This window comes from Balaenoptera musculus, chromosome 19 (genome assembly GCF_009873245.2).
Source record: "Balaenoptera musculus isolate JJ_BM4_2016_0621 chromosome 19, mBalMus1.pri.v3, whole genome shotgun sequence".
Lineage (NCBI taxonomy): Eukaryota > Metazoa > Chordata > Mammalia > Artiodactyla > Balaenopteridae > Balaenoptera > Balaenoptera musculus.
The window spans coordinates 24,058,052-24,085,244 of NC_045803.1; the positions used below are offsets into that span (position 1 = coordinate 24,058,052).

The 27,193-nt window shown below is 35.1% G+C and overlaps 1 protein-coding gene across 1 annotated transcript in view; it reads right to left on the reverse strand.

Annotated features, from left to right (window-relative positions):
* ITFG1 (integrin alpha FG-GAP repeat containing 1) overlaps positions 1-27,193 on the reverse strand; it is a 262,992-nt gene that overhangs the window by 15,959 nt on the left and 219,840 nt on the right. The window contains exon 14 of the mRNA XM_036832521.1: positions 19,786-19,864. Within this exon, the coding sequence (XP_036688416.1) occupies positions 19,786-19,864 (79 nt within the window). The remainder of the gene's footprint in view (positions 1-19,785; positions 19,865-27,193) is intronic.

A 27,193-nucleotide genomic window follows, 5' to 3' on the forward strand; every position in this document is an offset into this window, starting at 1 on the left:
CTCTACAAGCCAGAAGGGAGTGGCATGATATACTTAAAGTGATGAAAGGGAAGAACCTACAACCAAGATTACCCGGCAAGGATCTCATTCAGATTCAATGGAGAAATCAAAAGCTTTACAGACAAGCAAAAGCTAAGAGAATTCAGCACCACCAAACCAGCTCTACAACAAATGCTAAGGAACTTCTCTAAGTGGGAAACACAAGAGAAGAAAAGGACCTACAAAAACAAACCCAAAACAATTAAGAAAATGGTCATAGGAACATACATATCGATAATTACCTTAAACGTGAATGGATTAAATGCTCCAACCAAAAGACACAGGTTTGCTGAATGGATACAAAAACAAGATCCATATATATGCTGTCTACAAGAGACCCACTTCAGACCTAGGGACACATACAGACTGAAAGTGAGGGGATGGAAAAAGATATTCCATGCAAATGGAAATCAAAAGAAAGCTGGAGTAGCTATACTCATATCAGATAAAATAGACTTTAAAATAAAGAATGTTGCAAGAGACAAGGAAGGACACTACATAATGATCAAGGGATCAATCCAAGAAGAAGATATAACAATTATAAATATATATGCACCCAACATAGGAGCACCTCAATACATAAGGCACCTGCTAACAGCTATAAAAGAGGAAATTGACAGTAACACAATAAGAGTGGGGGACTTTAACACCTCACTTACACCAATGGACAGATCATCCAAAATGAAAATAAATAAGGAAACAGAAGCTTTAAATGATACAGTAGACCAGATAGATTTAATTGATATTTATAGGACATTCCATCCAAAAACAGCAGATTACACTTTCTTCTCAAGTGCGCACGGAACATTCTCCAGGATAGATCACATCTTGGGTCACAAATCAAGCCTCAGTAAATTTAAGAAAACTGAAATCATATCAAGCATCTTTTCTGACCACAACGCTATGAGATTAGAAATGAATTACAGGGAAAAAAACGTAAAATACACAAATACATGGAGGCTAAACAATACGTTACTAAATAACCAAGAGATCACTGAAGAAATCAAAGAGGAAATCAAAAAATACCTAGAGACAAATGACAATGAACACACGATGATCCCAAACCTATGGGATGCAGCAAAAGCAGTTCTAAGAGGGAAGTTTATAGCTATACAAGCCTACCTCAAGAAACAAGAAACATGTCAAGTAAACAATCTAACCTTACACCTAAAGGAACTAGAGAAAGAAGAACAAACAAAACCCAAAGTTAGCAGAAGGAAAGAAATCATAAAGATCAGAGCTGAAATAAATGAAATAGAAACAAAGAAAACAATAGCAAAGATCAAGAAAACTAAAAGCTGGTTCTTTGAGAAGATAAACAAAATGGATAAACCATTAGCCAGACTCATCAAGAAAAAGAGGGAGAGGACTTAAATCAATAAAATTAGAAATGCAAAAGGAAAAGTTACAATAGACACGGCAGAAATACAAAGCATCCTCTAAGCAACTCTATGCCAATAAAATGGATAACCTGGAAGAAATGGACAAATTCTTAGAAAGGTATAACCTTCCAAGATTGAACCAGGAAGAAATAGAAAATATGAACAGACCAATCACAAATAATGAAATTGAAACTGTGATTAAAAATATTCCAACAAACAAAAGTCCAGGACCCAATGGCTTCACAGGTGAACTCTATCAAACATTTAGAGAAGAGCTAACACCCATCCTTCTCAAACTCTTCCAAAAAATTGCAGAGGAAGGCACACTCCCAAACTCATTCTATGAGGCCACCATCACCCTGATACCAAAACCAGACAGAGATACTACAAAAATAGAAAATTACAGACCAATATCACTGATGAAAATAGATGCAAAAATCCTCAATAAAATACTAGCAAACAGAATCCAAAAACACATTAAAAGGATCATACACCAAGATCAAGTGGGATTTATCCCAGAGATGCAAGGATTCTTAAATATATGCAAATCAATCAATGTGATACACCATATTAACAAATTGAAGAATAAAAAACCATATGATCATCTCAATAAATGCAGAAAAAGCTTCTGACAAAATTCAACACCCATGTATGACAGAAACTCTCCAGAAAGTGGCATAGAGGGAACCTACCTCAACATAATAAAGGCCATATATGACAAACCCACAGCAAACATCATTCTCAATGGTGAAAAACTGAAAGCATTTCCTCTAAGTTCAGGAACAAGACAAGGATGTCCACTCTCACCACTATTATTCAACATAGTTTTAGAAGTCCTAGACACGGCAATCAGAGAAGAAGAAGAAATAAAAGGAATCCAAATTGGAAAAGAAGAAGTAAAACTGTCACTGTTTGCAGATGACATGATACTATACACAGAGAATCCTAAAGATGCCACCAGAAAAGTACTAGAGCTAATCAATGAATTTGGTAAAGTTGCAGGATACAAAATTAATGCACAGGAATCTCTTGCATTCCTATACACTAATGATGGAAAATCTGAAAGAGAAATTAAGGAAATACTCCCATTTACCATTGCAACAAAAAGAATAAAATACCTAGGAATAAACCTATCTAGGGAGACAAAAGACCTGTATGCAGAAAACTATAAGACACTGATGAAAGAAATTAAAGATGATACTAACAGATGGAGAAATATACCATGTTCTTGGATTGGAAGAATCAATATTGTGAAAATGACTATACTACCCAAAGCAATCTACAGATTCAATGCAATCCCTATCAAATTACCAATGGCATTTTTTACAGAACTAGAACAAAAAATCTTAAAATTTGTATGGAGACACAGAAGACCCCGAATAGCCAAAGCAGTCTTGAGGGAAAAAAATGGAGCTGGAGGAATCAGACTCCCTGCCTTCAGACTATACTACAAAGCTACAGTAATCAAGACAATATGGTACTGGCACAAAAACAGAAATATAGATCAGTGGAACAGGTTAAAAAGCCCAGAGATAAACCCACGCACCTATGGTCAACTAATCTATGACAAAGGATGCAAGGATATACAATGGAGAAAAGACAGTGTCTTCAATAAGTGGTGCTGGGAAAACTGGACAGCTTCATGTAAAAGAATGAAATCAGAACACTCCCTAACACCATGCACACAAATAAACTCAAAATGGATTAGAGACCTAAATGTAAGACCGGGCACTATAAAACTCTTAGAGGAAAACATAGGAAGAACACTCTTTGACATAAATCACAGCAAGATCTTTTTTGATCCCCCTCCTAGAGTAATGGAAACAAAAACAAAAATAAACCAATGGGACTTAATGAAACTTAAAAGCTTTTGCACAGCAAAGGAAACCATAAACAAGACGAAAAGACAACCCTCAGAATGGGAGAAAATATTTGCAAATGAATCAGTGGACAAAGGATTAATCTCCAAAATATATAAACAGCTCATGCAGCTCAATATTAAAAAAAGAAACAACTCAATCCAAAGATGGGCAGAAGACCTAAATAGACATTTCTCCAAAGAAGACACACAGATGGCCAAGAAGCATATGAAAAGCTGTTCAACATCACGAATTATTAGAGAAATGCAAATCAAAACTACAATGAGGTATCACCTCACACCAGTTAGAATGGACATCATCAGAAAATCTACAAACAACAAATGCTGGAGAGGATGTGGAGAAAAGGGAACCTTCTTGCACTGTTGGGGGGAATGTAAATTGATACAGCCACTATGGAGAACAGTATGGAGGTTCCTTAAAGAACTAAAAATAGAATTACCATATGACCCAGCAATCCCACTACTGGTCATATACCCAGAGAAAACCATAATTCAGAAAGACACATGCACCCCAATGTTCACTGCAGCACTATTTACAATATCCAGGTCATGGAAGCAACCTAAATGCCCATCGACAGACGAATGGATAAAGAAGATGTGGTACCTATATACAATCGAATATTACTCAGCCATAAATAGGAACTAAATTGGGTTATTTGTAGAGATGTGGATGCATCTAGAGACTGTCATACAGAGTAAAGTAAGTCAGAAAGACAAAAACAAATATCATATATTAATGCATATATGTGGAATCTGGGAAATGGTACAGATGAACTGGTTTGCAGAGCAGAAATTGAGATACAGAAGTAGAGAACAAACATTTGGACACCAAGGGGGGAAAGCGGTAGGGGTTGGGGGTGGTGGTGTGATGAATTGGGAGATTGGGATTGACATGTATACACTGATGTGTATAAAATGGATGACTAATGAGAAAAAGGAAAAAAATTAACAACAACAAAAAAAACCCAGAGTTCCTGATTTTTCTTCTAATACCTGCTCCATTTCAGTTATGGCAACTCCATCTTTCTACTTGCTCTGGCCAGTAACCCTAAAGTTACAGTACTTTTTTCCCCTCATATCCTCTACCCAGTCTGCCAAGAAATGAAATATATATCCACAATCCCAAAATATCCAGAATCACAACATTTCTACCTGCATGACTATTACTTTGGTCAAAGCCACCATCATTTCTAGCCAGAATTATTTTACTAGCTTTCCAATTAGTTTCCCTGCTTTAGCTCTTGCTCTGCCTACAGTCTACTGTTTCACTCAGTTTACACTCCATGCCCTCATTTAACTCAGATTTCATCTTCTACTCCTTAACCCCCTTCTTTCATTCTACTCCAAGACACTGGTCTCTCCACTGTTCCTTGGAAATTCCAGGAATGCTTATACCTTAAGGCTTCTGCTCTGGCTTTCTCCTCTACCTGGAGTATTCTTCATACCATATGTATGACTCCCTTATATCCTTCAAATCTTTGTTCAAATGACATTTTCTCAGGGCCACTCTGACCACCCTACATAAAACTGGTAACTCCTTCTCTATCCTTCTTACCCTGCTTTATTCCCCACCCCACAGTAGGTATCACCTCCTAACCACGACATAGTATTAAACAACTCACTTATTATGTTTATTACCTCTTTTCACCTACTAGAATGTAATCTCTATGAGGGCTGAGAAATTGGTCTGTTTTATTCACCTCTATATTATAAGAGCCTAGAACAGGCCTGTCGTATATTAGGCACTCAGTACATATTTGTTCAATGAATGGATGAATAAATGAAAGAACTTCTATCCTCCTAATGTGCCAGACCTGAGACATGTAACATATTCCAATTCAAAAATACTATATCAATTTATACCACATAGATACCAGTACAGAAAGACAGTCTACCCAAAGGTAAAGTATCAGTTATATATAAGAATTCTGAATAATTTATAATACATACATAAAAGGCATTTGTGACATCAATTATCTTCACTTTATTATGAGGAAATCAAGAGGTCAAACAATTTGACCAAAACCACATAGTTACTAAATGGCGGAGCTGGGATTTTCATTTTGGCAGCTTAATTACAAATGCCACATCCTTCATCATTACCTGTGATCCTTTTTTCAGTTGAAAAAGAAGTGTGATATTTGTCTTATTGCTCTATAAAAAGGACTTCTAATGACAGAATACCATCCCCTCCCCTCCCCACCAATGTCAGTTGTTCATTTCTTTTACTGTTTGGATCTCTGTATTTGTGGGGTCCTAGGATATGACTGGTAGCCTGTAACGTTTTCTACATAGTCATTCCAGTTAACATGGCATTTGTTGATTTTGTAAATCCAGACTGTAGGGCATTTGAGCCCAATGAGCATACCTGAGGCTTTGTGATGTTCCCATTCTATACCTAAAGCCCGAGGTATTTAAGCAATTCTTCTGTGAGATGAGCCTGGTTTATCTTGTTGATCTTCTATTACAGACACCAACTTTAATACGATTATGTTCACAGGGGATACAATTATGAATATGACAATCCTCTCTGGCTATGGACTAGCCCTTAACCGACACTAGAATAAGCTCAGGTTCTCTGGCTCATTCCAGATAGTTTAAAAAGTTATAATTGGTAGAGTGAAAAATTTAGCACTACTCTCACTGCTTGTAGGGGGATGTTAAAGAAACATCGTCATGTATTTGTCCCCTGTGGTGTATGTCTTAAATTATATTTTCCTGTAAGAAAACGGTTAGAATATTAGGTAGGGGAAAATGTTTCTCTATGAGGAGAATTTATAATTGTGAGAATGGCAAGCTGGATAATAACAAATGGTAGACTAAAGTCAAGAAAAATTAAGCTAAGACTTTGAGAGAAAAATATGTTTTCATATTTTATGTTACTGAGTTATCAAGAGTGATTAGGATTCTATTAAAATCAATGGATAAAAAAGGTATTGACAAATGATAAAATTAAAAGTTTAAAAATACTTTCATTTGCTGCTATTCTAATTTAATTGCCGACAGAGTAAGTTTCTGATATAGCTAATAAAATCTTCCTAGCTATAACAATTATCATGGTTCTTTGTTCTTGAATGCGAACCTGGGGTAATAATTTGTGTTATCTAATGTGATAAGGCTCATTGTAAATGTTTATCAAATCAGATATCTTAGCCAGAAAAAGTCTAGCAGTGAAATTGGTGTTTATGATCTACTCTGATAATATAATCCTTTTTCTGATATTTTAAAATAATTGAAAAAATTTCAAACAACTTACATGTGAACTTTATAAAAAAGAATCTCTACGTCAGATGCTACATATATGTATTCTAACTCTGTGGAAGTTACTTAAAAAATCTAAGGTGACCTTTGTGGCTTCTTACTAAAATATTGAGTTGACCTCAGACTCCACTGTCCCAAATATTCTGGATAATATAGAATATCGTAGGTGTTACAGTAGGATGATTTCTGGTAATATATACCAGTGACCACTTTTTAAACAATAAATTATCAACTAAGATAGAATAGCAGTCAAAGAAAACAAGTGATAAAATGTATCAAAACAGTGATGATTTTCAACATTTAAATTCATTGCTGAAGTGTTTAGCCACTTTTAGGGAGAGACAGCTAATTCCTATATATAGAACATGGTAATTGCAAAAAGGCTCCTTATTGTCAACAGGCTAAACTTACCTGCACTTCTCAACATCATATTGTAATGTGACACCAGAATTCAGAAGTGGGGAACAAAAGAGGACAAAACAGATTTGGAAGGTGAGGAGAAGCCAAAAGAAATTTTGACTGAGTATAATAAAAATATTGGAATTTAATTTTAAAATTTGGCTATAGACACTTGATATTTAAAACATTTACTAAATCATAGCTTCTTATTCTTGTCTTAAAATTCACTGATTTAAATTAAATGGATGGCAACCCACATAGAAAAAAGAAATGAAGCAGTTGTTCTCAGCTTGATGGTAAAATCTTCTACTGGCTTATATGACTAAGGCACATCATTTTTTTTGGACTTTGAGAAAAGTTAGTTTCCAGTGTAAGTGGATTCTCACTAATCACTTACTAAGTCTGTGATTAATTAGTTTGTTTATTCTATAGATATTAAGCACCATGCTATATATCAGGCACTCTGTTGACTGGAGAAGCACCTTAATCAATCTGTGATCAAATTATAAGTCTAAGACATGTTAATTTAACGTCACCATATAAATACACCTTGGTTTTTAACCGTCCTACTCAGTAATCAGTTTAAGAACAAGAAATAGGCTGTCTTCATAGAAAGGCATAATCTATGTACAGAAAGTAGTTAATACCTTTAAAAATATGTGGTGTTACCAGGTGCTATAGAATGCGGATCCAGAAGAGCGAGCCTGTATTATAGTAAGTGAACATTATATAGGGAGTTCATGAAGCTACATGCCTAAATGCTAAATTCCTGTATTTCAGAAGTTAGGATTGTAGCAATTTATGGAAATTTTCTTAAAACAATGGTTGGCTTCTTTTCTTGGTAGTCAATGGGTGGCTTATAATGGAGAGTAAAGGAATCCACTGACGTCTGATTTAATCCTTTGGAGTATTCTGACTTATTTCTGAACTCAGCTTCTAGATAACTGACAAGGATAAAGTGATGAAATATGTGGAATCACCTCTTACTAGACTGAAAATAGTTCCATAAGAAGAGGTGCTTAGGTGCTTCCAATCTAGTGACTTAATCATTTCTATGCCCCATTCCTAGGGCCCAGCATAGTGGCTGACACATATCAGGCACTTGGTAAATGTCTGCTCTACTAACCTGAAGGTTTGGTAGTAAACAACAAAGTAAAGTTTGTACAGTTGTTTAACTTTAGTTTTCTTTGAGGTCTAATAATATGCCATATCAATGACAGCTGTTGAAGACCTCCATTTTGGCTTTGAATTAAAATAACTTTGATATCAGCTTAAAGGCTGGAACTTGAACAAATGTGTTCCTTAACACAGGAGACCTGTGATGTGATATTATGGAAAGCACACAGGATTTGAATGCCAAAGATAGTATTCCACACTGCTTTGTTTGATCTTTAGAAAGTCCCTTGCCCTCCCTAAGCCTTAATTTGTTTATTCATTCACCTTAACATTTGCTGAATGCACACTGTATGCCTTTTACACAGAGATGAAAAAGACAAATCTTGACCTGGGGATGCTTAAACATACAACAACAGAAAAATACAACTTGAATGTTTCCTCATCTATAAAATCAAAATTACAATACCACCTACTGAATGGGTTTTATGAGACAATTACAACAACAGAACTTAACTTTTAATGTATATAAAAGTGTTTTTAAAACTGCAAAACTACAAATGTTATTTGTTATTTATATTATTATATAATCATTCCTCATATTTTCTGCTTTTTTCTTAGGTTGAATTTCAACTTGATATTAGTTCCTGAAAAAGAGTGTAACATCATTTTTTCATAGAAGTTTTTCTGATTTCTCTTTTGGAATAAATCAGGAAGCTTAGAACCCTGGTTCAAGCTTTACCTGTCAACCTACTTCCCAGTTATAAATTTAGAATGTGAGTAGTTTTTTTCCTTTTGTTAAACTGGTATATAATTCACATGCCACAAAGTCCACCAATTTAAAGTGTACAATTCAGTGGTTTTTAGTATAGTCACAAGGTTGTACAAATGTCACCACTAATTCCAGAGCATTTTTATCACCGCAAAAAGGAACCCTGGACCCATTAGCAGTCACTTCTCATTTCTTCTCTGGCCCAGTTCCTGGTAACCCTCACCTGCAAGTTCCTTTCTATTTCTATGGATTTGCTTATTCTAGACATTTCATATAAATGGAATCATGTAATATGCAGCCTTCTGTATCTGGTTTCTTTCACTTAGAATAATGTTTTACAAGGTTCATCCATGTTATAGCATGTTTCATGTTTTTAATGGGATAATATTCTATTGTATTGATATGCCACAGTTGGTTTATCCATTTATTAGTTGATGGACATTTGGTTTGTTTATTACACTTTTTGGCTATTATGAATATGAATATTATGCTATGAACATCGATGTACAAGTTTTTGTGTGACATATATTTTAGATTCTCTTGGGAATATACGTAGGAGTGGAATTAATGGTTCATACGGTAACTCTACGCTTAACTTTTTGAGAAACTGAGCAGTTTGATTCTGATAATTGCTTTTCTAGAGCTTAATGCACATAGCACCTAATGAAGGAATGATAAAAGCCATTGCCAGTGCATGAAAAAATAATGCAAAGGGAAACAATAAAATAAATCTACAACTCTCATAAAGCCAAATTGCATTGGGTGCTATTGCCTGTGGAGGTCTAATTTAATGGTCAGTGCTCCTGTACAGAGTTGTATTAAGGAAGTAAACTTTTCTGAGGTTATGTGCAATTATGTTCCAGCTGTCATTCTCTGGATTAAAAAGATAAACTCTGGTTTCCAAAGTGGACACTGTGGTATAAATTAGCTAAATGGGAAAGCTTGGCTTGTGCTTTAGTGCACTTTATTTTTCAAGCTGGGGATCTATACCTCTTTGAGAGGCAAACCCATAGGCCATGGCATTTTGCTATAAGCTGTGTTTTCTGGTGGTGACAAAAACCACAAGGGAGTAAAACTGTTTCGTTCTGAAATAGGGATAAAAAACACATAGCTACTTTATAAATCGAAGGTGAGAGGCAGTGTTTTTAGTTCCAAATTGCAAGATAGGTTATTTTTAATGAAACGTGACTTAAAAATAAATGTTTATTAGACTAGGTATCTGTCACATGTTAGTCAACTTGGAGAGACCTAGATGCAATTCTTGGCTATCAACAGACACAAAACACAAATATGCCTTAAATTTTTCCTTTACTAAAGTCACTTATTTCACATGTACCTTTTTCCTAGAGGACGTGATTAAAGTTGTGAAATGTCAGTAAGCACATTCTCCTAAACTCCTAAGCTTTCAACTTCTCCTTCTCCACACTTCCTTCCCTTTACTGTCTACTCAAGTCTGCACTTCTCAAACATACCTTTTTAATACTGTTGACAGGTCCATCTCTGTAAATTCTTTCATATTTGGCTCTTAAGCAAACAGAATACATTCCTTCTAGTGATTATTTATTGTTGTATAACAAACCAACTCAAAGCTTAGTGGCTTACAACCATAACCATTTTCTTTCTCATGACTCTGTGGGCTGGCTGGGCTGACTCACATGGCTGCATTCAGCTGGCAGATCAGCTGGGAGGCCTGAGTAGGCACCTCTCCTTACAATCGTTCATTCTTAAGGTGACTAGACTGGGCAGATCTCAGGGCAGCATCCCAAGAGGGTAAGTCTCAAAGTCTAAGAGCTTACCAAGGCTATACTTGTGTCATGTTTGCTGGTGTCCCCTTGGTTAAGCAGAGTGAATGTGGAAGGAGTCTATATTATGAGTCATTGGGGCCACTAGTGTAGCAGTTTGCACTTCAATATTCATTAAGATAAACTATACTTTTTATTCCTTTTTCTCTTTGCTCTTCAGTTTGGGAAGTTTCCATTGACATCTTCGAGCTCACTGATTCTTTCCTCGGCCATGTTCAAGCTGCTGCTGAGCCAATCAAAGGCATTCTTCATTTCTGTTGCAGTGTTTTTGTTTTCTAGCATTTCTTTTTTTTTTTTTTTTTTTTCCATTTGAGCCCTTAGGATATTAATCATAGTTACCGTAAATTCTTAGTCTTATAATTCCAAAATCTCTATCATAACTGAGTCTGGTTCTGATGCCTGCTTTATCTATTCAAAATGTGGGGTTTTTTTGTTTTGTTTTTTTGCCTTTTAGCATGCCTTGTAATTTTTTGTTGAAAGCTGGACATGATGTATCAAGCAAAAAGAACTAAGGTAAACAGGTCTTTAGTGTGAGGTTTTATGTTTATCTGGCTATGAATTAGATTGCATTTACTGGTTGCTGCAGCTGTAGGTGTCGGAGGCTAAAATTTCCTCTAGTGTCCTTGTTTTTGTCTCTTCTGTTATCTTTGGGTTTCCTTTTTAAATAGGGTTTGAACTTTGCTCCCCTGTTGTTATATAGGAGCCTGATTGATGTGGTGGTAAGATGTAGGGGGAGGGTAAGTGTTCTCTAGTCCTGTGATTAGGTCTCAGTTTTTTAGTGAGCCTATGACCCTGGGCTGTGACTTTCATAAGTGTTTCTCAGGTCCTTTCCCCTCTCACCTATGAAGGTGAAACAGGAAGACTAGAGGGGGGCTAGAGCTGGATATTTCATTACCACCAAGTCAGTTAGGCTCTGGTAAAAAACAAAGTTGGTTAGGTTTTCGTAAAATAATTTCCCTTGAGGGCAGGCCTTTGTTAAGAAGAACTGTAGCTCTGGGAGTATTTGAAAATGTTTATTTTCCCCCTTTCTCCTGACAGAAGCACAAGAGGATTTTTCTTAGATCTTGACCCTGAGAACCTGTGTGGCTCACGGAGGTAAAAATCATGAAAGTTTGGGTCGCCAAAGGTAGGAGTTTTTAATCTCTTAAACTAGTCTCAAACTGAGTCCCCAGAATTACCCTTTGAGTGTTCCTGCCAGTGGCTGGTCCTAGCTGTGGCTTCTGCTCTGGTAAGCTGCCATTTTATGCATTTGTCTGTCTTTCCAGTTTTGGGGGCAGCGGTTTGCCCTGTGTCTTCAATTCTCTAATGGATCTAAGAAGAGTTGTTGATTTTCATTTTGGTCATCGTTTGGCTGGGGCAGGGGTGGGAATGGAAGGGAGGATGGGAGTATGATTTCCAAGCTCTTTACATGTTGGACCGGAAACCAGAAGTCCCCAATACTGTAGTTGTTAAACAGAGATTTTTCATTCGTTTTTTCTTTCTTTTCTTTATTTTAAAATATATTTCAAGAAATGGGCAACCAGGCCTATTTTACATTGTTTATTGATTTAAAAAAATATAAAATCTTGAAATAAATTAAGTAGCATTCATATTTTAAATTGCTACTTTTTATAAATGTACACAATTAAGTAAAAATGTATTATAATGGTTAGTAAACTGCTCACTGAATTAAATTTTAAAATAAGAAATATTTTGTGTAAAGACCAATCTATACTAAATTCCAGGCCATTTGCCAAGCTATACAAAAACACTAAAGCAACTAAATAAAACCAATGGGGATATCTGTCTAGGATACTAGAGTTTTTCCTCAATGCACTTATGAAAATAAAAAGAAAATATTCAAAGATATTATAGCTTTTGTGTGTTGTTTTTAAAAAACAGAACAAGATTTCCTTTATTGACTGTCAAATTATTTCCTTTTTGTGTTGCTCCTAATAAAGTTATATTTTTCATGTTTTGACTTTGCTAATGCTAAATATATATTACTTCTTGTTCATTTCTGATCCATATTATACACCAATCCTTCAAAGGAATTTAATAAGTCATTTTAAAATACCTATGTCTAGCTCCTGAAATATAAAGTTCTTGATATTTGAAATATAAAGTAACAACGTCTTAATATTTTTGCACATTCATAGCACCTGGCAAAGTGTCATGTTCAGTTATCCAGGCAAATAAGGAGAAGGATATCAAATTTTTACGAAGTCTTAGAGGTAATGATATGGAATCCTAGTCTTTTCTTAAGACTCCACACTCTAGACACCTGTCTTATAGAAGGGGCCTGTGAATAGTGAAGTCAGTTATCTTCCAGAAAGTTACTAGTCTTCTAAAAATCTTTCATTAGTGGCTTATCATCTTATTTTTTCTTGTTTTTACTCTCCAAATAAACCAGAAACTTTTTGAGGATGATGAATATATTTTATACTTTTTAAAAAAAATCTTTTTTGGCTGCTATGAGTAGTTTTTTGTGGTTTTTTTCCCATGTTTTTGGCTGCGTCGGGTCTCAGTTGTGGCAACTGCGATCTTCGTTGAGGCATGCGGGATCTTTCATTGAGGCGCGCGGGCCTCTCTCTAGTTGTGGCGTGCAGGTTTTTTCTCTTCTCTTGTTTTGGTGTGCAGGCTCCAGGGCACGTGGGCTCTGTAGTTTGCGGCATGTGGGCTTAGCTGCCCCACAGCATGTAGCAACTCAGTTCCACAACCAGGGATCGAACCCGCGTTCCCTGCATTGGAAGGCAGATTCTTTACCACTGGACCACCAGTGAAGACCCTATTTTACACTTCTTAAAGTACCTAGGATCATAGCTCATACTGGTATGTTCAATAAATATTTTTTGAATAATAATAATTAAAAAAATCTTCACAGAGCAAACCACTACACTGTGGAATTTACTGTCTATATGCACAGCCCCCACTCTCAGACAACATACATATTACAAATGACTCTCATGCTCCTGAGGTTTTCACTTGTCAAATACAATCACTCTCTTGTAATTTTTATTCTCTTACTCTTGTGTCTTTTTTACTTGCTCATATTTATCGATTTGTCCTTATAAGTTTCTTTTTGATTTATTCTTACTATTCCTTACCCTTATTTAATCTCATGTCTTCTTTAGTTCTCTATAAATTAGGGGTAAGTGTTGCAAAGTCACTCATCTTTGAAGATAAAGTGTATTTAAGTTTTATAACCCACTACTGTTTCACTGAAGGAGGTTATCATGCAAAGCTGGTAGTAAGGAATTCCTGATTGTCATTTCCAGGAAAGGACCAATTTAGATAAATAACAGCATAATCCTGGTTCCCCCTCCCATCTCTTATGACATTGCTGTCATTCATGTCACTTATTCATATACTATCATCATCCAGTACACTGTTACTATTATTACTTTAAACAATCTAAAAGTTATTTTTTAGATCAACTAAGAAATAAAAGGTCTTATTTTATCTTCATTTATTTATTCCTTTCTTATATAGGTATGTGTTTCTGACCTATCATATTCCTTATCCCTAAAGAACTTCTTTTAACTTTTTTTGGGGAGCAGATCTGCTGGCGATGCTTCCTTCAGTTTTTGTTGGTCTGATAAAGTCTATTTCTCCTTTGTGTTTAAAAGAAAATTCTGCTGTATGTAGAATTCTAGGTTGGTGACTTTTTCTTTCAACACTTCAAATATTTCACTCTCTTTTTAAAAAAATTAATTAATTATATTTTTGCCTGTGTTGGGTCTTCATTGCTGCGTGCGGGCTTTCTCTAGTTGCGGTGAGCAGGCACTACTCTTTGTTGCAGTGCGCGGGCTTCTCATTGCAGTGGCTTCTCTTGTTGCAGAGCACAGCTCTAGGCGTGCAGGCTTCAGCGGTTGTAGCACGTGGGCTCAGTAGTTGTGGCTTACGGGCTCTAGAGTGCAGGCTCAGCAGTTGTGGTGCACGGACTTAGTTGCTCCACGGCAGGTGGGATCTTCCCGGACCAGGGCTTGAACCCATGTCCCCTGCACTGGCAGGCGGATTCTTAACCACTGTGCCACCAGGGAAGCCCGGCACTACAGTTTCTTATTTTCTTTCTTTTGGTTTTCCAGAATATGACTGTGACCCACTTGCATCTGTGTAGATGGGATTTCTAATTGCTGAATAGCTGAATAATTTGTAAACTTCCTTACAGTTTCTCAGACTCTCTGTATTTCTTGTAATTAATTCAATTTACAATTAAATGAAGAGGATGTATCAGTACTGCTTAGAGCTATTCCATATTTTCCCTCTTTCCCTTTGTCTCTTTCATTTCAGTGGAAAAAAAAAAATCATTATTCGCCATGCCCTCATCTTTATCTCTGTGGACTTGACTATTCCTGTGAGGTCTTTACTTGATGTGAGAGTAAGGAAAGGGAATGATTCTTCTTGCAAGAATTCATTCTTTCAGATAAGAAGAATGTCATGGATAATCCAGCAGGGCATAACAACTCTTTCCATTATCTTGTTATGAATTATGATTTTTGACACAAAAATATGCCTGATTAAGTATTGCTCAAGCTAAAATTTTTGGGTATGAGAATTTAAAATGTGATGAGTAATTAAAATAAAATGACTCAAGACTAAAACATTCTTTTACGGATAATTATGTGTGGATAAATGGAACATGACTATACTTTGAAGATAATTTCAGAAAATACGCAGGTGAGAAATGAACATAAAGAATAAAATGTGTTTTGACACTGGAAGATGTAATTGACAATTACTGATTAAAATGGAGAAACCTGAAAGGTTAAAATTATAGAAAGACAATGTGCTTATATGTTACAACAAATCATTTTTTCTCAATAATCTAATGTTTACCATCAATATGAATTTTGTTATACCTAATCCAAATGCTTTTTTGCCCTTTCATATCAGTCTACCATACATTTTAACTGCTCTTATATTTGAAGCATATGATGAAGAATGCATAGTAGGTAAAGGTTACTTATGCTTTTCTCAGGTATGTTAACAAACAGTAATGTTAGAGGACTAAAGGGAAATGATTTTATAACAGCAGGGCCAAATAAGCAATTTAAGAGGTAGAAAACAATTCTTGGTCTAATAGTGTTATTATTTAGAAATGACCAACAACTCCCTAATCCATACAATTTGGCCTACATGCTCCTATCTACTAAGTTCTTATTAAATATTATTTAGGAAATTCGGGTACTTATTGCAGGTCTCTGGCTAATTTACAAGAGTAGTAAATGGTTATTTAGAAAATTAATGACTCCTCTGTAATATAATTGTCTAATAACATTTGGCTATTCACGCTTTGCTAGGAAGTGGAGTAAGACCACAGAGTATTTGGTAACAATAAGATCTGTCTACAAGCAGAAAGGATAATTAGGCCAGGCCTTTTTTGAATAACACTAAGGCATGTTATTGTCTCTGGCAGTGGCTTTCAAACTTTTTTGATCACAGCCCACAGTAACAACTACATTTTATGTCACCACCCAGTAAGAACACAGATACACAAACCCTAAAATAAAGTTTTCATGAAACAATACTAAATGTAGGATACACTTGATATTTTCTACCTTTTATTCTTTTAAATAAAAAGCCCTTAACAGAACCCATTAAATTTATTTCATGATCCACTAATGAGTAGTGACCCTTAGGTGCTCTATAAGAAAACCAGGGTTGCAGTTTCTGAAGTATTCATATGTGGTCGTTCTCTTTCTAGAGTGGAAAGTTCTCTACTAGTGGGGCTGTATGGGTTGGAAGGTATAGTTTAACCAAGTAATTTTTCTTTAGACTTCAACATGCTTAATTAACATTTAAACTAGAAATTTTAATCCTTTAAAATTTGGGGCAGGTTTTCATAATAGTACTTCCTAAATCAATTAAATTAAGTGCCACTTCCCTGTTTAGAACATATATTTATGCATGAAATATAGCATATGTGTGAAATATTTTTAAAATATTTATGATTACTTATCATTAACATATTTCTCAAATTAAAAGCAATATATGATCAGTGTATAAACTAAAATGCAAAAAATAAAGAACAAAATCCCACAACCAAGAGGTATTCCTGGTAACGTTTCTATATGTCATTTTGTTTCTATATTTTTCCTATACATGGGTTCACTAAAAACTCCACACCCACACAATTTGGATTATGCACACAGATGTGCCTCCTTCCCAAGTGTTATACCATAAACATCTGTTCATTTTATCAAAAATTATTCTAAAATATTTTGTAGGCTGGAAATTATTATAAGATATCACAACTTATTATTTCTCAATTGTTGGACATTTAGATTTTCCCAGTTTGCTATAGTCTTTTACCTTTGTTTATGCTTTTTTGCCATGAAAATGTATGCGTTCATTTGATTTATGCATTTATCTTTTCTATAGATATTTTCTCCTTTGCGTTTATGCTTACAAATTCCTGCCTAATCCAGGGAAGAAGTAAATATATAATTGAGTGAGAATAAACCCAATGTTCCATTATTGTTTTGGAGTAGATTAAAAAGCAATCATGCTACGGAAATATTTTTCCATTTACTTATAAAAACAGCAATGTGTAGTGAATATTATTGAATGGGTTTTTAGCGTCTAATAAGATATCCTACTAGGTACAAATGCCTAGTTTGTAGTAGAGGTTCAATAAATATATATTGTGAACAACAATCACTGATTAAAAATTATCTTCTATATCTAATTTTTGGTAGGTTTCAATTTGCTGTAAAATTTATCTTTTAAAAATAAAAAGGACTAAAAGTAGTAAATAGTTATAGAAATGTACCAAATAGGAAGTGAATCTCTTGAAATCTTGCTCTCCCAAGATAAATGTTAACAGTTTGATGAGTATTTTTCTAGATTTTTTTCTATGAAGTGAGAATTATTCATTTAACTGCACAAAAATATATCACATAGATCTTTACTGTTGTATTGTTATATTGAAAAAAAACCCCAGCAAATTATCCAGTTACTGTATCCACATACAAAACAATTCCAAAAGAAACTAGAACTAAGAAGAATAAAATTTTACCATTTGCAACAACATGGATGGACTTTGAGGGTATTATGCTTAGTGAAGTAAGTCAGACAGAGAAAGACAAATACTGTATGTTTTTACATATATGGAATCTAAAAATAAAACAAATAAATGAATACAACAAAATAGAAACAGACTCATAGACAGAGAACAAACTAGCGGTTACCAGAGGGAAGGGTGGTGGGGAGAGGGGCAAGATAGGGTATGGGAATTAAGAGTTAAAAACTACTAGGTATAAAATAAATAAGATACAAGAATATAATGCTCAGCACAGGAAATGTAACCAATATTGTATAATGACTTTAAATGGAATATAATGTATAAAAATATTGACTCATTATGTTGTACACCTGAAATTAATATAACACTATAAGTCAACTATACTTCAATTAAAAAAAATTAGGACTAGCTAGATGAACAGACATGGAAAGATTTACACAATATACATTATATGAAAAAAAAAAAAGAGGGAGACAAATCTTTAAAAAATTGATTTACTGTTATGATAATAAAGAAATTTTCCCCATTTTAAACCATCAGTGCATTCCTGAGGTAATCACCTACTTGATGGTCTTAAGTAAGTAATTCTTTCAAAATACAGATGAATTTAAATTGTTAGTATTTTAGACAGCATTTTTGATTGATAATTCACCAGTCAGCTAAGATTTTGCTTTTGGGTATAATGGCTTTGTATACTAGCCATAAAGTTATACTAGCTTTATGAAGTTATACTAGCTTCATAAAATGAAATAAGTAACTTCAACTTTTTTCCCCCCTGCATTCCGAAACATCTAATCTAGAACTAAAATTATGTGCATCTTGAAAGTCTCAAAGAGTTAACTGATAAAAAATAAAACCAGCTGGTCCTGGAATCTTTTATATACAGTTTAATATAGATATGAATTAAAATGTAAATAAGTAATTTGTTCAAATCAACTATATCCAGATTTATTTTAAGTTTCCTTGACTGACAGTGGTACATTAACGTATTTGACTATACAGTTGACCCTTGCATAACACAGGTTTGAACTGCGCAGTTCCACTCATATGCAGATTTTTCTCAATAGTAAATACTACAGTACTATACAGTTCACATTTGGTTGAATTGGAGGATACGGAGGAATGAGGGCCAACTATAAGTTATAGGCAGATTTTTAACTGCACAGAGGGATGGTGCACCTAACCTCCCATGTTGGTCAAGGGTAAACTGTAACTGAGTCTGTAAATTTCTCCTTGAATTTTTCAGACAGTTTTTGTTTCATGGAATGTTTCTGTGTTGATGCAGTAGCATGATGACAGTATTAAATGTATACAATTAGCTTAAAAGGAAATGCACTCTGGTATATTATGTTATGCCATTATATAAAATGAAAATGGCTATATAATGAGTTCTTCCCTTTTTTTAGTTCATTTAAAAATGGAGGAGTAACAGTAACTCTGTTTACACGTACTTCTTCATGGTTAGGACTCTAGCACTCTCAAAGAAGCATATGAATATGTTAGGATTCCTTTTCCTCCTTAGAGAATTGAAATGTTCACAGTTGTATTTATGGTGATTTGGATCGTATCTCAGTCAGCTAGCCATCTGTCAAGATCAGACATCCTTTGCTTAGTCTTATTTCCCTTTTGTCTTGATTGATTGCATTTCCCTTTATTCAAATGTAAAACAAGATTTTTCTTTATAATCATATATCAAAACATATGATTACATAATATTATATAAATTTGTATAATATTCCAGTTTCTAGTCCACATATGAAAAAACTAGGATTAATCTAGGAGTAGATTGGATTCCTAATTTTTACTTCTTCTAAGATGAGCTCTGTTAACTAATTTACTATTTCATACTTTGATCAAGATAACTGAAGTAAATGCTCCCAATCTCTGTTACTTCAACTGAAAAATAAGGATAATTATGTGGTTCCCTACAATAGGGATATATGAAGAATTTAATGTTAATATATCTGTCATGAGGACCTTTTGTAATCTACTGATGTAAGTATACAGAAAGACAAAGTATAATATAAAAAGTGAAGATTTTATAAAGAATGTGAAAACATGATAATTTTTGTCATCCAGTTTACTTTGTTAATATATTGATTAAAGGTGCTATTATGCATATCAAGTCTTACCCGAACCATTTTTCAGATATCCATTTGCATCTACAGTTGTATACATGATATAAGGTCCAGGCTGATTCACTCCAAAGGGCTGCAATAAAAAAGAAATAGTTAAGCCTTGGAAAGTAAGTGCATCATTTGAAGTTTCTGGCAAATCTATTACAAAAAGTAAACACTCCTCCATAAAATTCTTATATAGATGGCAGTTACTTAGAGAACATGTTCATAAATAACCAGTGTTATCTATTAAAAAAACCCTGTATTAGTAGAAAATTCTTTACACTTTAAATGATTTGATAGTTGTATTTATATAGTTCATTAATTTTTTTTTATAGTTCATTAATTTTATTAGATATTTCTAAGATCTAATCATGTCTCTTCTTTATTACATAAGGATGAGTATTTTAGGCAAAATTTTCTTTACTACTTTTGGTCCCACCTGGAATAGTTTTATTATGACATTTCTGTTGAACATAGCATTGCTTTTCCCTTCTGGAACAAACTGGGCATAGTTTACATTTTCTCAATAAATAAAATTTCTCAAAAATAAATAAAATCCATCCATAATAATCATAATAGAATAAAAAATATTGCTGAGTAGTTCCAAAACATTTTTATCTCCTGCACTAGACTTAGAGAATACATTATTTTCCACTCAAGGAAACATCACTGGCAGAGCCTAGATACAATGGTGAGGTTTATCTCCAACTTGTGTATTGTTCCCTATTTCTGGAACATTCCTCACACCTTGATACAATGATTTATTCTCTTTAGAAATCAAAGTTAATTAAATGGGGTACAAAGAAACCAATGTCTGCAATGGGTATCCTAAGAAGAGATAAGAAAATGATCAAGAAATGCTTTGAACACTTCGCAGAATTAAAAATTCTACTGTGCTTCCCAATAAAGTAGGGAAAAGTTAATAAAGAAGTTTAGATAGTTTAATTATGCACTACAAATGATTTTCCTTCAAGATGACAGGCAAGAAATTATTAATTTCATTGATGCTACAATTGCCTGATTGATATTTTAAGAACTTTAGAAATCCATTTGCTTCAATGACCATGAGAAAACAGGTTGCTACAAGAATGGAATTACTCATAAGACATTACTAATTGAATAAGGTTCATAATAGACTATCATACAAAAAATAAAAACAAACTTGTTAATGAAGTATTTTTATGTAGAAAGAATATTATGCTTTGTACAACATACTACTTCCATGAAAGAATTACCAAAATTCTATATCTATATTGCTGTTTGTAGATAGACAAAAGAAAGCATTTTTCTTTAGATATGCATGTTTTTAAAAAAATTAAAGTAAAGTTGAAAAAGTGAAGTATATTGTGTTAGTTTCAGGAGCACAGCATAGTAATTCAGTTATTTTTTTTCCATATATTCCTTTAAAGGTTATTAAAAACAAGATAGTGAATAAAATTCCCTGCTTCTTCTCTCCTCTGGTAACCTTAAGTTTGTTTTCTACGTCTATGAATCTGTTTCTGTTTTGTATATAGATTCATTTGTATTATTTTTTAGATTCCACATAGAAATGATATCTTGTCTTTCTGTCTGACTTACTTCACTAAGTATAATATTCTCTAGGACCATCCATGTTACCGTAAATGGCAATATTTCGCTCTTTCTTATCGCTGAGTAATATTCCATTGTATGTATATACACCACATCTTCTTAAGCCAATTGTCTGTTGATTGGGTTATTTATTGTACATGTTTTGGCTATTGTAAATTGTACTGCTAAGAACATTGGGGTGCATGTATCTTTTTGAATTAAAGTTTTCATTTTTTCCAGATATATAACCAGGAGTGGAATTGATGGATCATATGGTAGTTCTATTTTTAGTTTTTTAAGGACTCTCCATATTGTTTTCCACAGTGTCTGCACCAATTTACATTCTCACCAACAGTGTAGGAGGGTTCCCTTTTCTCCACACCCTCTCCAGCATATACTATTTGTAGACTTTTTGATGATGGTCATTTTGACTGGTGTGAGGTGATACCTCATTGTAGTTTTGATTTGTATTTCTCTAATAATTAGTGATGTTGAGCATCTTTTCACATGCCTGTTGGCCATCTGTAGGTCTTCTTTGGAGAAATGTCTACTTAGGTCTTCTGCCCATTTTTTAATTGGGTTGTTTTTTTGCTGTTGAGCTGTATGAGCTGTTTGTATATTTTGGAAATTAAGCCCTGGTCGGTCACATCATTTGCAAATATTTTCTCCCATTATATAGGTTGTCTTTTTATTTTGTTGATGGTTTCCTTTGCTGTACAAAAGCTTTTAAGTTTGATTAGTTTCCATTTATTTTTCCTTTTATTTCTTTTGCTTTGAGAAACTGATCTAAGAAAATGTTGCTATGATTTATATCAAAGAATGTTTTGCCTATGTTCTCTTCTAGGAGTTTTATGGTGTCATGTCTTATATTTAAGTCTTTAAGCCATTTTGAGTTTATTTTTGTGTATGGTTTGAGGAGTGTTGTAACTGATTTGTATGCAGCTGTTCAGCTTTCTCAACACCCCTTGTTGAAGAGACTGTCTTTTCTCTACTGTATATATATATATATATTTCACGTTGCTTCTGAAATCCCCAGTTGTTTAATTTTTATATAGAATCTAGGTCTCTTAGATCCATAAAATCTATAGGCAAGAAGGCTATAGGGAATTACCATAAATTAGCTGGGCTAATGGAATAAATAAAAGGAAAGTTTTCATCTAATTATCTGGACAACATAGACAGTGTTAAGCTAACTGTCTAATCTTATGGCTCTAACACTTGCTAATTAGCATAACTGCTTGAATTATCTCCCTTAATAAATTTAATTTTTAGTGAAATTGATCCTAAAACACTCCTTTTGGAGGATAAAATAGAGTTGGTGTCGAAGTCTAAACAAATTTTATACTTTTCATTTTTTTATTCAGTTATCCTATTTTATGAGCAACTGGAATTTCTAAGTCTTTCTGTGAATTTAGTCTCTTCTGATGTCATGATCAAATATCATCAAAATGCAGTGTCCCAGCTAGAGAAGTGAGGATTGTGTTCAGGCACTGAATATTGGTAGAGCTTTAAGTGAAGAATTCACTGTGCATAAATAGCATTTACCAGGTCTCAATGAACTCTCTTTAGTATTACCCTGATCTCAGTGAATATGCTGAGAATTTTAGATTCCTAGAAACAATCATAATAATAGCCAAAGTTTACTGAACATCTATAATATGCCAGATACAGTAGTAATAACTTTATATGCATTGGCTCAACAGTCTTTCATATCCATTTTCGAGATGAGAAAAATGAGGGCTTTGCACAGGGCCCCATGCCTAGTAAGTAGCAGTCAGGAACCAAACGTAGGTAGTCTGGCTGCAGGGTCCACATTCTTAAACATCGTGCTGTACTGATAGGCACTGATAATAAAACTGGAACCAAGCACTTTTTGAAATGAATATATGGCATTTTCACAAAAACATGAAGCTCTATTTATAATTCTTCAGGATGCTGGCAGTTCATCCTGTGTAGCATTTAAAAGCCCTTTAAAATAACAACTTTATAATTTGGTCTTATCCCACAAATTGAACACTATTCTCACTGCCCCCCAAGACACACCTTTCCTGTATTTTTGGGATTCTTTGACCTTCAAAGTAGGATATGCTCTCTTGGTTCCCTTGCATATGAATAATTACTGCAGGTGATAGGACAACCTGGGTGGCTTTTAAGCTACATATGAATAAGTTTTGAATGGGATGCTCTCTCAAAGGGATTTTTCTTATAGAATCCAAGGCAACTGGATTGTAGCCCAAGGCAATCCCTGCAGGGGTTGGTTCGAATTTCCCATGCTTGCTGATCCTGCATATACATCTCACAGAAAACTGTGTGATGCTAAATTTTAGCTCCTTCGGCTTCTGTGATTTAGAGTAAAGTAGTTTTCCATGCTGGTCTTTCTTCCTGGGGTAGTGTGTAAGTTCAGTAAAGAGCCCTGTTGGAAGAATTTGTGTTGGGCCGTTACATTCCTTGCTTCAGATGGGATGGAGGCCTCCCACAGCACACGCACTCCCTGAAGCCAATGGACTGGTGGGAGCTGCAGGAAGCAAAAAAAAAGCCCACCCAGTTTCTGGGGGTGGGGTGGGAGCCTGGATTCAGTTATTAATCAGGAGTTCTTGAGACAGGATGGACCGTAACCCATTGTTGTCCCCAGGAAAGAGTCTTTAAGAACTGCTCACTTTGGACTGTTCTTTAGAGATACTCAACACAGGTCTTAATTGATATGAAACCTCTCTGTGATTCCTCCTCTGTCCGGTTGTCACTCTGAGATGACAGGACCTGAACATTCTCAAATTTATTAGCACAAACCCACAGCACGCTGTAGAATGAGAGAGAGAGAGACAGAGAGAGAGAGAGAGACAGAGAGAGAGAGAGAGAGACAGAGAGAGAGAGAGGCAAAGAAGAAGAGGAAGAAGAAGAGGAAAAGGAGGAGGAAGGGGGAGGGGGCGGGGGAGGAGGAGGAGGAGGAGGAGGAAGGGGAAGAGGAAGAAGAAAAGGGGGGGAGGGGAGAGAGAGAGAGGTGTTAATCAGGAGCACACCCATCACACGCAGACAGGATGCACTGGAGGCAGCAGGCTTGCGGCTGTCAGTGATTGGTCAGGTTCTTGCAGTCCAGGAATATTCTGGTTTTCTTTCTTCCTCTCTTCACCTGTGTCTGATAAGTTTAGAAGCTGAGGAGGGAAGCAAAGGCTATTGTACTAGCTTTTGGTCCCTCCAACTTCCATTGTATATTCTTGCCTCCTCTGTAGTAGATTAACTGACCATAGGTGGGTGGGTTCATTTCTGGACTCTCTATTCCATTCCATTAATCTGTGTGTCTGTTTTTGTGCCAATACCAGGCTGTTTTGATTATTTTAGGTTTGTAGTATGGTCTGAAGTCTGGGGGGGTTATACCTCCAGCTTTATTGTCCTTTCTCAAGATGCTTTGGCAATTCTGGGTCTTTTGTACTTCCATATAAATTTTAGGATTATTTGTCCTAGTTCTGTGAAAAATGTCATGGGTATTTTGATAGGGATCACATTAAATCTGCAGATTGCTTTGGATAGTATGGCTGTTTTAACAATATTAATTCTTCCAGTCCAAGAGCATGGGATATCTTTCCATTTGTTTGAATCATCTTCAGTTTCTTTATCAGTGTTCTATAGTTTTCAGCATATAGGTTTTTCACCACCTTGGTTAAGTTTATTCCTAAATATTTTATTTTTTTGATGTAATTTTAAATGGGATTTTTTTTTTACTTTCTCTTTTTGATATTTCATTATTAGTATAAGAATAAGAAATGCAACAGATTTCTATATATTAATCCTGTATCCTGCTAACTTGCTGAATTCATTCATTAGTTCTAACAGTTTTTCTGTGGAGACACTAGGGTTCTCTACATAGAGTATAATGTCCTCTCAAATAGTGACAGTTTTACCTCTTCCCTTCCGATGTGGATAGCTTTTATTTCTTTTTCTTGTCTGATTGCTATGGCTTGGACTTCCAATACTATGTTGAATAGAAGTGGTGAGAGTGGGCATCCATGTCTTGTTCCCGAATTTAGTGGGAAGGCTTTTAAGTTTTCACCACTGAGTATTATGTTGGCTCTGGGTTTGTGATAAATGGCTTTTATTATGTTGAAATACATCCCCTTCCACTTTGGTGAGAGTTTTTATCATGAATGGATTTTCAATTTTGTCAATGCTTTTTCTGTCTCTATTGAGATGATCATATATGTGGTTTCTGTCTTTCTTTTTATTAATGTGGTGGACCACACTGATTGATTTGTGTATGTTGAATCATCCTTGTGACCCTGGAATGAATCCAACTTGATAATGGTGTATGATCCTTTTTCTGTATTGTTGGATTTGGTTTGCTAATATTTTGTTGATGATTTTTGCATATATATTCATTAAGGATACTGGCCTGTAATTTTCTTTTTTGTAATACCTTTGTCTGGTTTAGGTATCAGGGTGATGGTGACCTCATAGAATGAATTTCAGAGTGTTCCTTTCTCTTCAATTTTTTGGAATAGTTTGAGGAGGATAGGTGTAAGTTCTTTGTATACTTGATAGAATTCCCCAGTGAAGCCGTCTGGTCCTGGACTTTTGTTTGTTGGGAGTTTTTTCTTTTAATTACAGAATCTATTCCACTTCCAGTGATTGGTCGGTCTGTTCAAATTATCTGTTTCTTCTTGACTCATTTTGGCAGGCTGTATGTTTCTGGAAACTTGTCCATTTTTTGGAAGGTTGTTCAACTTGTTGGCATATAACTGTTCATAGTATTCTTCTATGATTTTTAATATTTCTGTGCCCCAGTCTGTCTCTGCACAGCTAGACTGAGTCTTTTCCCAGATTTCATGCCAAGCTGTGGTGTGGAGTGAGTGGGGCTGGGGTGTTTGCCCCTTTCAGTTGTAAAGGGCAGCAAGGTGGCAGCCACCAGTGCAGGCTCTCTCCGCCCTGATAGTTGGCAAGTCAGCACATGTGCACTCCTTGTGAGTAGAGTCTAGGCTTCTCCAGCCCTTTTGTCCATCTCAGCAGACTTCCCAGCAGGCAAGGGGGTTTGTCTCCTCCGTGCAGGACCCCAGGACTGGAATGCCGAGATTGTGGCTCAACTAGCTTGCTCCTCAGGGCAAGGGTCAGCCTGTGTGGACCTTCTCTTCCTTACAGATCCCTCCCAGGGGTGCAGGTCCCAACCCAATGCCTTTTTTTCCCCATCCTACCCGGTTACACGGAGATCTTTCTTGCAGCTTTGGTTTTCTAGGAGTTCTTCTGCTAGTTTCCAGTTAGTTTTCTGTGAGAATTGTTCCACAGGTAGATGTAATTTTGATGTGTTTGTGGGGACAGGTGAGCTCCAAGTTCTACTCTGCCATCTTGATTCCTGCATATATATGCAGTTTTAAAGCAAATCACAGTTAACTTCATAGTTTAACTTCTATTCAACTATCTTCTTCATGCAATTATTCCTTTTTTCTTTTATAAGTTTTATCATATACATAAATGTTCAAATATATTTGGTTATGCCTATTTTAAGTTTTTATGTAAATGGAATCATACTGTATGTATCCTTCTGTGACTGTTTAAAAAATACATTAATTTGAGACTCATCCATGATTAAGGATGAGTAGCTGTAGTTCACTTTCACGGCTGTAAAGTATTCCACTGCATGATTATAGCATAAATATTTTTCATTCTTTTGTTGATCAACGCTTGTTCCCATTTTTTTTTTTTTTGCCATGATAAACACGGCATTCTTACGTATGTCACCTGATGTACAAGTGCAAACATTTATCAGGGGTTATGTACCCAGAGGCAGAACTGTAAAGTCATATGATATAAGCATCTTCAACTGTACCAGGTAGTACCTATTCTTTTTCTTACTGAGGTGGTATTA